A 13299-nucleotide genomic window follows, 5' to 3' on the forward strand; every position below is an offset into this window, starting at 1 on the left:
CGGTATTGATTGCAAATATCACTTCTGTGTTAAGGTTATTGTCATCACGATCATTCGGAGCTGAAATTTAAGACTTCAAAGTCAGTTATCAACACTGAATGTAGAGGTTTCAGTCGCCTTTGGTAAAGTTAAATCTAGCTACAGGCAGTTAAATTACGATATTCAATTACCATATTGTCGTTTTTCTGAAACCGTACGATGACGAGAGCTGTACTTCCATGCGAGCGATCACTCGTGCGAGGCATGCTGCAAGACGTATACATGTGCGTTGTCAACAAACCCGCGCGGCAATCTAACTCGATCGGGCAGTATTTAGCGTTTGTATGTCACTATATACAGAAGCACAAATTTGGCTTATTTCTTCACTGAACAACATTTCAAGATGGATGAAAGGGAATAACATGTAATTTCGAACAAAAAGGTTAAAAGTTAAAAATAATGGGGCTTTAAGGCCTGGAAGAAAAAATAAAATAAAAATAATCCACTGACAGAGTGTGTTAGTTGACGTAAACGCACTTGTTGTCGACGTAAAACTCAGAGGTCAAAGTAAATTTCGACCCCTTAGCATTCTAATAAAAATTGACACCACAATTTTTGTGACGACATTTGACGTAGGCATGACGCTGTGTGACGTAGGGGTCTTGTTTCGTGTCATAAGTAGAAACTAATGAAGTTGAGCTTAGGGAGTTCAGTACTTGAAGAATTCAGTGACTTGGTTCAGAAATCGCTGACCACATGAAGAATTCAGTGAGTGGGTTCAGAAAACGCTGACCACATGAAGAATTCAGTGAGTGGGTTCAGAAAACGCTGACCACATGAAGAATTCAGTGAGTGGGTTCAGAAATCGCTGACCACATGAAGAATTCAGCGAGTGGGTTCAGAAATCGCTAACCACTTGAATGTAAGTGAGTGGGTTCAGAAATCGCTAACCAGTTGAAGGATTCAGTGAGTGGGTTCAGAAAACGCTGACCACATGAAGAATTCAGTGAGTGGGTTCAGAAAACGCTGACCACATGAAGAATTCAGTGAGTGGGTTCAGAAATCGCTGACCACATGAAGAATTCAGTGAGTGGGTTCAGAAATCGCTAACCACTTGAATGTAAGTGAGTGGGTTCAGAAATCGCTGACCACGTGAAGGATGCAGTAAGTGGGTTCAGAAATCGCTAACCACTTGAATAATTCAGTGAGTGGGTTCAGAAATCGGCAAGCCGAATGTGGATGACTAGTGGAAAAATTCGGTCAGTGGTGTAAGAAAACGGATGTTAATTTTGGCATGCATTACGCGCCATAGGCAAATGTTTCGGTGGTAGAGGAAGAAGTGAGAAAATGTGGAAGTATATAATGAGACACTGAATAGTAATTGAGATACACGAAAATATATCTATGTAATGATGCAGCATGGTGATGAATACGAATATGGGTTTGCATTTACAGTATTATTTTATCTTTGAACTTGAAGATGACAAGTTCTGTGCGATTTAGTGGCAGCTCTTCTTTTCATGTAGGGGGTGTTCGTGTTGGTGTGGATGTGAAATATAATCTTTCTTCTGAACACGCTGCTTCAAAGTTGTACATCGACACCCAGGTCTACTGAAAGCGGGAAGCACTTTGATAAACCATAGAGATGGTTTCGGTTCAGCATTCGTGAGAAAGGTTTTTCGAAAACAAAGAGATCGTGTGTAAATCTCAGTTGAGCTACCAGCTTACTCGGTGCGAAACACCCTTTCTATTTTGAGATGAGTATCGACTTTCTTTCGGATGTAAGTCACGAAATCATGTGTTACCTGAATGGGACCTGTGCCTCCTATTTTCCACGATTGATCAATTTCGGACAAGTGAAATTCCACATCACGTTGATTGTTTACCACCGACATAGTCTTCGGGGCATCGGCTTGGTGGCCACGCAGTTGATGTTCTTCTTCTAAAACCAGCTGAAAGGGTAGGCGAGTTTTGCAGGGATTAGGAACAGCCGTTTAAAGAAATTTTCTAAAGCTCCAAATGAAAATTTAATATTCATTTCAAAGTTATATATATATATATATATATATATATATATATATATATATATATATATATATATATATATATATATTACAGAATAACAAAACCTATTCCACGTTCTCTAAAAGTCATGTTACAGGAACCAAGCGAACATAAGTGTATTCTAATTTAGAATTTATGCAAAGGAGACGATATTGACTGTCGCTCTGCTCACGTTAATGTAAAGCAAATGCAAAGATAAATAAGAAACACTTCAACGCTGGAGTTGATCCAGCTCATGGGGTGACTACCTACAGATATAACGATGCATGTCAATAACCATGTCGGGAGATATGATTAATGTGATATTTCCTTAATACCTGTTTTGCGTCGTCCGTCTTGTTTACACAATACAGCCGGAGAGGCAGTTTCTTAACCCATGGATTCAAATCGCCATGGAAACCTATGATGTCAACCAGTTTCTTGATGGCGGGAGTTTGTTCCTGGATGTCAACATCTTGTTTCTGCGTCGATGATTCGGCGACTGAGGTAAAACCTGTGAAGTGGGAAAATTGTAGTATGCACTTGTTTCCTTGCACAATACTGAGAGAAGAGTGGTCGTCGTCCAACCTCCTGTATTCAGCTTTGTTTCCGGGATCTGCGTTCGAAGACATCGCCACAACATGCACCCCTTGGCTTTCTATGTCTGCACAGTGTTGATACGATAAAATCACCCGTTCGTTGAAATTCAGCCCTGAAGGACCACAGTGGACAACAGCACTTACGGAAACGCGATTTTCCGAAATATCAGGCTTGTCTTTTTGGTCGCCGCTTACGTAAAGATACACCAGCGTGGGTTCTTTATCCTCGCTGAATGCTCCAGGTGGAATGAAGAGATTGATGTCCATCTTGTCCAAGGAGAGACGACCGCCCTCAACGTCATACAAGCCAGCCGCGAACACAGGGTTTGTGTAGAAAGTCTCGTTCCAAGTGTCGGTTCTCTTGGCCTCCTCGCACAGCCTTCGCGTCTCTGAGAGATAATGCTCAAGCTCATTGTAATCTCTCATAGTTGCTAGTCTGTTGGTTCTGACAACGTCCTCATCAGCAACGAAGCCGAGGTTTTCTCCCGATGAAATGATCTCCCCTTCGATTGTGGTATAGGATTCTCTTTCTGCGGGATTGGAGGTTTTCTAGATAGCGTAGGTTGTCGTAATACTTGCCTAACAACGAAAGACGTTTGACATTTTTTCCAGTTTCTTCGATCTGAGAGTTAGCGCCATGATCCAAAAACGTTACCAACTCTACGGGAACAATCTCCGGAGAAAGAGGCGTTTTTATCTGAAACACATTTCGTTGAGACATCATTTAAGATATCATATTACTTGAATGACTGTCATTAAACCAATATGCGGTACTTCTAAAATGTACTATCACAGCGTATTCGGAAGTTATCTTATGACAACACAACATGTACAGGGCATCCCAGTGACATTCATTGCGAAGAAAACATGGAAGATTTAATAATCATAAAAATAAGAAAGTAACCCATTACAATCAAAAAATTACCTAGCTTGAGCAAAGTATAATTTCATATCAAGCGATTATTGAATAATTATTGGTCTGTCACGCAGGCAGGAAAATTATGTATATCTAATGTTTCAGTACGTTTATAAAGATAGGTTTCAGAAGTTTATTACCATTTTCTTTCACTCACAGTACAGTCTTTAGAAAAGGAATCGCAATCAAAATGCTGTTACAAGCTTACGGCTAAGTACGAAGACAGTATAATTATATGTGACGTTCCCATTGTTTGCATTCGGAATATTTGTCATACAGAACGCCCTCGGGGAAAGATATTCGGACTCTCAAATTTTGAGCAACAAGGACCACGCCCATAGCAACAAGCAATCTATTGTGATTTTATCAAAACCAACCCCTGGGAGGTATGTATCTGTGAGTGACTAACTGAAAAGGTGTTAGGCCACCCTAGCAACCGTGATCGAGTCCATAGCAATGAAAAAACTATTTTGTTGCTGACCAAATGGAACACGGGAGACCACAATAGAAGCCCCCGTGATGATCCAGTAAAATTCAATGCCCATTAATACGTTTGAGATGAGGCTCATAACTCCATAGATCGAAGCTAAATTACTTCACATTCTACCACGCTGATCTCAGGATTTTGAAATGAATGTCACACTGAACTCTAAAATCACTTTAAACTGCTTTAAGCCCATGGTCTATTTTTGTAAGCCACTACCTGGGTGCTGATGAGCCCTGATTCAAAAAAGAGACCAGTACTAATTTTCAAAAGAGCTAACCAGAAAAAGGATTGGTGGTTTGGCACCTGGTACATGATGACCCTTGACCTGAGCATCTGCACAGCCATCGCCAAATGTCTTTGGGAGCTATCGCCAATAGGCCTAGCGCATTAACTCATGTTGGAAAATAGCCCGTAGGAGCGTAATCTTGGATGACCTTTGACCAATATTTACGTTTATCAACGGCTGAAACCGTGTCCCTAGTGAGCCATAAACATAATTGCGCCTCTGTAGTGGGCCACAATCACAAATATACTCGCGCAACATGATTTCAAAAGCAAGCTGTTGCCGCTTCTGCAGTCATATTTAGGGACCCAAGCTGCCAGGCTTGCTAGCTACGTTCCTTAGCATGAATGACAGCAACAAAGCAAATGGTACCATTTTCTGAATAAATGAAACTTTTCCGGAGAGCAAATACTGTACTTTTGTCACACAAATAAGAATTATTTGACCATCAGTTAGTCTCTCTGTCAACAAGAATGTAATCACCCTTTCCCAGGCCGTGTTGTGGAAATCATTCATAGCTCTGCATGGCAGGGCTGTGTGTTTTACCCGCGTTAGGCCGTATAACGCCGGTAACACACAGCCCTGCCATGCAGAGCTATGGAAATCAATGTTGTGTTGTCATGCCACATCTGTCACACATGGTAAAGCCATATATTGTCCCATTTCACATATTTATGAATTGACATGAATGGGTTAAGCAGTTGTCAATAGCTTTCTTTTCAAACTTGTGATTTTTATTGTTATTGTTTTGAGGGCAGCTTTTACTCTTTATGTCTTTTTCACTTTTTTTTCTTATGGACATTTCTATTATTTCTCAACTTCCCAAAGAATATTGTGTTACACAGTATTCACATTGTCAGCTGAGCCTGTACATGTCTAGACTGCATTGTTAGTCTAAATATCAAGTCATTGAATTAACGAGCTCACCATAACAGCAGGCATGCCGATGTCACAGAGTGATAAGTAATACCGGACATTCGCAATTATCTGTCACAATAGGCTATAAAGAATGCTGTGCAATATAACACAAAATGTAATACTTAATTCATACTTACCATGGGTATAATTTCGATATCAGACAACCTGGTCTCTGTTGGCTGGATGTTAAAGCGTGTTCCAACCGACGAGACGGAAAAGAAACAGAAAAGTATGAATGGTTTTCCAAAAATACAAAAAAAGCCAAAACAAGCAACAAAACAATATACAAGGCCATGTGAATTTGAAATCTATTTATTTACAATGGACAACTCGCAATTCTACCACTTTACGCCGTTTATAAGTGGATGTCGTTTTATAACATACTAAAGGATATCATAAGCATCATTGACAAAGCTAAGGTTGTAAATGTTGTTTTTATCATATTAGACAAAAGTACTTACAGTACCAGGTAATAGGTTCGTTTTTATCCCTCTTTTGAGATCGTTTGTAATATATATATCGATTACTAGGTGTCAACAATAATTGTGTTTTATATGATAAATTTTTATATGATAAATTAAAAACTATCTACTGTTGATTGACCAATCAGAGTGCTCAATTCAGGGTGTTTTATTTACTCATAAAGCCTTGGTCACCCAATTCCAGAAACGAATGACAGCGCATTAGTAAAGTACTGTCCAATCAAAAGTGAACATGTCATATTCTGTAGACATCTGGTACGTTTTAATATTAAATTTGGTAACACAGCGGAAACCAGCTGCACACAAAATCTGCTGTGCCCTAGGGCATTTATATAATGTGCCCTAGGGTGTTTATAGGATGTTCCATTACATTGGAAGGCTATTTCACAAAAAAGTTTTAATTCATATCCTAAACATGTTACATTGATAAAGGGGACGTTGACCGTAAACACATTGAAAACGAAAATATATCAGTTAGGGGCGATAGTTTTTAAGTCGGATAAAACCCTCGTATTCGGGCTCTTCTGGTATATAAAGTCCAACCCTACGATAAAATGTCTCGGCCTGCGGCCTCGACATTTTATCGTTGGGTTGGACTTTATATGCCAGAAGAGCCCTCGTACTCGGGCTTTATCCTATACATAAACACAAATACACACACATATAATAAGTATTATATACTGTGTATAAATATGTTTCTCTCGTATACATACACATACGCAAATATCTATTTATCTATCTATCTATCTATCTTCCCATTTCATGCAGAGTAAAATGATATAGAATTGCTCTTGTTTACCTCTCTGACGTAGTGTCTTCGTAGGCAACAATACACGGTTGCTGACAAGATAACCAGTACAACGACACCAACAATAAAAACATCGATTATCAGAGCTAGGTCAAACGAGGAGGGTGCGACTTTCTCGGATGCCTTTCTGTAAAATATGATGTGGCCTTCTCTAGAAGACATACAGAAATAAAAAGTCAGAAACGTAATTAATACAACTTAGAGCTCTTTAGATCATTTTGCTGCAGGTTCGTGTATGTCAACGAAACTTTTAGTGACTTCTCATGAATGTCAACAACGGGATTGAAGGCAGGTTTGTCGTTTTTTATTCATCATCACGCAAAGCAAGTATATTGTTATGTAGGTCATGTCCCCCGACACTCATGATACTAAGTCTAATTAATCTAGAACATTCTTAAGGTCACTGTCCTTCATGACCTTGAAGTCAATTAGTCATGTTTAAAACTTTCTAGAAATTCAAATAAGTCACAAGTGGATATATTTTCGGAACAGTAATTAGCATATCAATAGAAGTGATAGATTGTCCTTATATTCTCTTATATAACCACTTGAGTATAAATAGGGAACAACACAGTCTTTTCAGTCAGACATTTGGGATCATGTCACTTGCGTGACTTCGGAAACTCCAGAAGTATTACATTTAATATTTTCAAGATCTTCACAGTAACGCTGGATTTATTCTGTGGACTTTTCGCAACCTCAAGCCTGCAATCAAGCTAAAGGACTGTTCACTTTGTCTCAGTGTCTGACTCAACTCTGGAGCTCTGTGCAGTCCGAGCTGAGAAAAGTAGCCTGTACACTTTTACAGTTTGTATTCTATCCCTTGACTTAGCGATCAGTTTTATTTTTTTGTAATAAATTTCGTTTTAAAAGGAAATTGCTGAGTTCACCGTTTTGTTCGTTTTCTCTTACGTAACAAAATTCGGCGCTCGTCCGGGATACGAACATTTTGAGCCTTTTGACAACATTTTGCCAGCTTTTACCAAACTACTGTATATTGTGAACTCAGCGAATTTTCATCATGGCAGAATTCAAGCCAGAAAAATTTATGGAGGACCTTGATCAGGACGCATTTGATTCCCTCAGAAAAGATAACCTAATTCACTGGCCAATTTCCTTCAAGTAGAAGTCAAAAGATCTATCCGCAAGAGGAAAGTACAGTACAATATTGCAAAACATTCAGTAAATTAGGCAAATTTAAGCAATCCACCTCGAAAGATTATGAGCCTGAGTCTACCTCTGAATTAAAAATTTAGAATTAGAAATACAGGCAGATATGGCAAGTAAGAAGTTGGCATTAGAAAAAGAAAAATTGCAAATGGAATCAGAAATGGAAGAAAGACAGGGAGAGAAAGAGAGGAAAAGAAAAGGAAATAAAATTAGAAGAACATCGAATACAGTTAGGAATGAAACGTTTAGGCTGCATTCACAAACTCCTCTGGAGGGGGGTTGGGAGATTTATGGGGGCACTTGAAAAAAATTGCAACACGCCAGGGGTGGGATCTGAAAAAAATGAAGTCGCACAGGGATGACTTGCAAATTTATTGAATATCAAATTCCTTTTTTCATACCTTCTGACACTTTCATTTCTTGCCATTTCCATTTTCGGCGCGCCCTACTGGCGCAAGTGTCAGGGTATAATACACAACTTATTGATGATCCAAGCAGCCACATTGAGGCAAAAGATTTAGGTTGTCGTGAGTTCTATATACCCAACCCCTCTGTTGTGCAAAGCTGTCCTCTGTAATGACTAAAAGTTTCAACTTAACCTTTCAATAACAATTTGGGAGATAACTTATTTGATATCATTCTCCCATTGACAATACATTGGGTATAGGTCAGTGTCAAACGTTCATGTTGCCGTATGTAGGTTTTTATTTTTTAGAGGACTTTGACAGAATACAAACTATTTAGAATAGTGCATGGTGTCATTAATAACAACTGAAAGCTTTAAGTCAAACAACCTCTGAATAACAATTTTGGAGCTGATAACCTACAGCCTACAATGTACAATGAATCAACATTTAGGTGAAATTTCAGATTTCTTGCACACACATGGATTTGTAGCCACCCTAGTCTAATCAAGTACATTAGTATCAATAATCAAGAGCACATAAATACACAGATTTAGCGATTTAGCTAGTTTTGTAGAAGTCTATAGATGAACAGATATTGCTAGTTTTATATTGGAAATAAGCGTTCATAGTTTTCTCATAGACTACTATGTAGAGTGAATCAACATTATTAATGAAATCTAAAAATCTAATTTTTTGTACACACTTGCACTTTTTACCTGCCAATCCAAGCAAAATACATTTACATGAATTATCTCACACATAAAAATATAGAGATGTAGCTTGTTTATATGGGAAAAAATGTTATAGCTTGCCCAATAGACGCCCGTGAATTATGATTTGGTATTTTGGACGAAGCACTATTTCGGCCACATTTGCCTTCCTTTGGGGGAACTTTAAAATTAAAGCAAGTAAGACAGGGGGACTTGAACACATTGTGGGTTAGTTAGGGGGTATTTGAAAAAAGCTGAGTACTTTTCTTGGAATACCCCCCCCCCCTCCAGAGGTGTTTGAGACGCAGCCTTAGAGCTTTGACATACAGGAAAATTCTCCACTTCAGACAATTTGACATCACTAAAGATTTCGGGTTCGTTCCCCCTTCCAAGAAAAAATGTTGACAAATATTTTCTCCAATTTGAGAAATTGCTCAGAGTGAGAATTGGCCTAGGAAGTCCTGGTCTTTGCTTTTGCAGAATGCTTTGTTGGGTACAGCCAGATAAATTTACATTCAGTTGTCAGTAGAGCAGGCTTCAGATTATGATTCTGTGAAGGAATTTATCCTCAAGGGTTATGAGCTGGTGCCTGAAGCTTACCGACAGAAGTTTAGGGACTGTGAAAAGTGAAGGATCATACTTATGTTCAATTTGCTCGAGCAAAGGAACAGCTGACCGTTGGTGTTCTTCTGAGAAAATTTGTCAGGATCATGAAAAATTACACCAACTTATTTTGATTGAGGAATTTAAAAGGTGCATTCGAAGTGACATCAAGACATTTATCAATGAGCAAAAGACAGATACTTTGGAAGTTGCTGCATGTTTGGCCGATGATTATTCATTGACCCATAAAACTTCATTATATTACCATGCCCTGCCCGTCGCATTTTGATTGGCCGAGCTGAACCACGTGACTGACCATAAATACACAGTAATGGTTTGTTTACATGCCCTTGAATATGAATAATAATATTAACAACTCAAAGTATCGTAACTTTACAGCTCAAACGTAAATCATAATCAATCAAAAATAAAATGGAGCACTTGAAGGTCAAGTTGAGATACTGTTTTCTGAAACATCTCCGGATTTGTTATTTTTTACAGCGCGCGTGACAGTGCGTCATGTATTGCTCAGTTTCTAGGTCATAGTTGTCGTTCGCTCCTGAAATTTTCGGAAATTTTGACGGTTTTCTTGGGTTCGCTGATAATATAATGGAAATAACAGACTCCGCTCTGACCATTGACGTTTATTTGTGGGCGCGGGCTCGAGGAAAGCCAAATTAACGGGCTCGGCAAGCCTCGCCCGTTAATTTTGGGCTTTCCTCTCGCCCTTGCCCACAAATAAACGTTAATGGTCAGCGCGTCGCCCGTTATTTCTATATTTGTCAGCAAACCATCCAAGTCCTTTTCATACCGAAACAATGCAGGGATATTTAAGTCCTCCTCTTCATCCAAGAATTATCAAAGGAAAGTAGAAAATCAAATGACAACAGTTCACAGAGTTCAAGTAACACTCCTACGTCACCAGATCCCAACTCTCAATCTCCTTCTGGCGAACAATTTGGTACATTTTCTTGTAATTATTATTGTAAGAAAGACTGTCTCAAATTCAAATGAAAACGTGAAGGTCAGAGTGGTCAAAGTGGATCTAAGCCCACCGGCTTTATTTCTTCATCATCTCAATTAGAGTCTATTAATGTGTGCAACACATTTTCTTAAGTTAAACCCCTGTTCCTCTCCATAATGTCTCGGACTTTATTTCTGGACCTGTGACTTTAGATATTAAGCCTTTTTTGCATTTTGAAGGGAGTCATCTTCTTGGAAACGACCTTGCTGGGGACAAGGTCATTGCAAATCCACTTGTGACCGATAAACCTAGTTTAGATCAGGATCCAGAGACGATTAAACAGGAAATTCCTGATTGTATCCTGCAAGTGCTGTTACACTAGCCTGTAAAAGAAAACTTCTGAGAATCAAAATATTCTCAAAAATGACGTCACAGAAGTTTTCCACTAAAGATGATAGTAACTAGACTGTCGGCAGTCCCTTGTACCTTTTTTGTCTCTTATTGGTGTAGTATCTCGCACATACGATGGTGGGGGAGCGAAAGCCTACATTGTCACAAGGGACAGTCTCGGTGACCCAGACTCTCTTCTCGGGCGCTGTCGCTTCCATCCGAAGAAGAAGCGACAGCGCCCCAGCAGAGAGTCTGGGTCACTGGGATTGCCCAGCTTGCACTCAGGTGCTACGCTTGCGATTCCGCACACCGTCGTATGTGCGAAAGACTTCGCCAATAAGATAAAAAGCACAGGGGACTGTCGACAGTCTACTAGTAACAAGTTGGATCACATTTAGCCCTCCTGCGCAGATTCAACTCGACTTTTTCGTCACGGTGTGATGATAGAATACTACAATTATCTACTATAAACTTGCGCTCACCAAAGTCAAATGCCATTGGATGAAGTCGTGAAGGTAGATGCATGACGGGATGATTCATGAGACTTCACTCACTTCCTTGAACCAAGTCTCATCTGAATAGAAAACTACGGTTTTAAATCTATAAAGTATTCGCACCTAGTCTGCGTTGGCGATTCAATTCAGATATCAAAGACGCTGTATATTCTATTCAAACAAAGACCCCGTATGCTAACAGCATTTTCCGTTTTCTGAGGTAATGTATAAAACTCTGACCTGCAACACGTGCTTTTGTTGTCCAAAGTCATCACCTCGCCGTCTGAACTGTTTCTTGCCGAACACATTGCTGGAATTGCATCTTTTTCCACAAGACAACCCTTGTCAGCTGGTCGATAACCCGCACTGCACGTCTGCGATAGGGTGAGGTTCAACGTACAGCAGTATTGACAGCTCCTGTGCGACAAGCATGACCAGCACTTGGAAGGCGACTCAGTACGCGAAATCTTCAGATAAAATAAATCAAACGAGTCAATCGAGTCAGCTATGAATGTATAGCAATTGATTAAATTAAAATATAACTCCTAGTGTTGTTCGTTTTTACCTTTACGACAGAGGATAATACTTTCTTTGAAAGTGGCGACTTTTTTGAAAGAGGGAATTTAAATTTCCCATAGTATTTAGGCGTATTGTTCATAATTTGTTTTATTGTATCTCGTAACAGACGTACAAAACCAGGCAGATAGCACAGTGGAAACACATACATACCCAAACATTCAGACGCACAACAAGAAAAAGTGATATTCCTTGACATCATTCATTGGAACAAACCTCCAATTTTTTGAAAAGTATTACTTTTGGTGTTGCAAATATAAAATTCAAAGATAACTCGCAGAATATTGATTTGTGACGTTTCATTCTTTGCGTGTGAGTTGTAACAGGCAACTCTTCAAACAACAATAGCACCAAAGTGTGATTGTATGAACCGAAAAATGAGGGATGTACCTTTACAAAGACTGCAAAATGTTATACCAGCACGGACTTCATTGCACCCTTTACCATGGTAACGGTATCAAAGTCAGTGGAGAAAGTGTAATTCAAAGAAAATGGCGATACTATGTGCATTGTATGGTATCTGGAAATTGAAACACTGTGTTTTCTATATGGTGGATGTTGCGACAAGATTATAACAATGTCAGAAAAAACAATGAAGGACCATGTCACATGCGGCATTGCCTTCAGTTTTAAAGCACTCTTCTCTAATCCCACCCATAAGATCTGCAGAGTGGACTCGACAACACTTATACTGGTATTTCCATCATCCTGCAATTTACCTGAACGCTATCGCACCAGTGAAATTGGTTTGCAAAATCGTTTCAAAAGTTGTGATTTAGAGGGGCTGTTCTGTCTGTTGCTTTTCCGCTAGGTGACTGGGTGCCGTATGTTGTGGGTTCGAACCCCGAATGAAGACACTGTATTTAATTAGCGTTGAAAGTCAAAGGTGTAGCAACTGTTGACAATAAAAACGGCAGGAAATGATGATTAAACGGCAGGTAATAGCAAAAGAGGTTTGTGTTAGTTTTCTTCAGTTTTCTGTGTAGTTATGATTTTAGTGATAATCATTGTCTTCCATGTGTCAACTTATTCATCTCATCAGCCGGACGCATGGGCAATATCTTTGTACGTTGGTCAAAACTAATGACAGTATAGGTCAGGATGTAACATCGGTCAAAGTAATATTGAATATGGAAGACAAAATGCTTTCATTGATTGACAAAAATGAGAGGGAACGAGTCAGTAAATATCGAACCATAAAGGGGAGATCGAGACTGCCATCCCCATGATTAATCAACTGGGAACAAAATATATATTTCGATCAGCAGACTTACACAACCAGAGACAGCATTTTATTCAGCTGTAAAATAATCACCGCCTTTCCTATAATAACACCCCGTTTGCGTTTCGATCTACTCTCTGCTCTGTCTCCAATCGGTATGGCCGTCCGGGTTTCGCCTGCCGTACTGACTGATACATGGTTATTTCTTCACATATTTTTTTCATCGTTTGGCATAAAATACAGCATCT

General features: G+C 39.3%; 1 protein-coding gene across 1 annotated transcript in view; it reads right to left on the reverse strand.

Moving 5' to 3' along the window:
• Nucleotides 1-13299, reverse strand: part of LOC139149155 (UNC5C-like protein) — an 80528-nt gene that overhangs the window by 6564 nt on the left and 60665 nt on the right. The window contains exon 7 of the mRNA XM_070720726.1: nt 1785-1931. Within this exon, the coding sequence (XP_070576827.1) occupies nt 1785-1931 (147 nt within the window). The remainder of the gene's footprint in view (nt 1-1784; nt 1932-13299) is intronic.

The sequence above is a fragment of the Ptychodera flava genome, chromosome 14 (genome assembly GCF_041260155.1).
Source record: "Ptychodera flava strain L36383 chromosome 14, AS_Pfla_20210202, whole genome shotgun sequence".
Taxonomy (NCBI): Eukaryota; Metazoa; Hemichordata; class Enteropneusta; family Ptychoderidae; genus Ptychodera; species Ptychodera flava.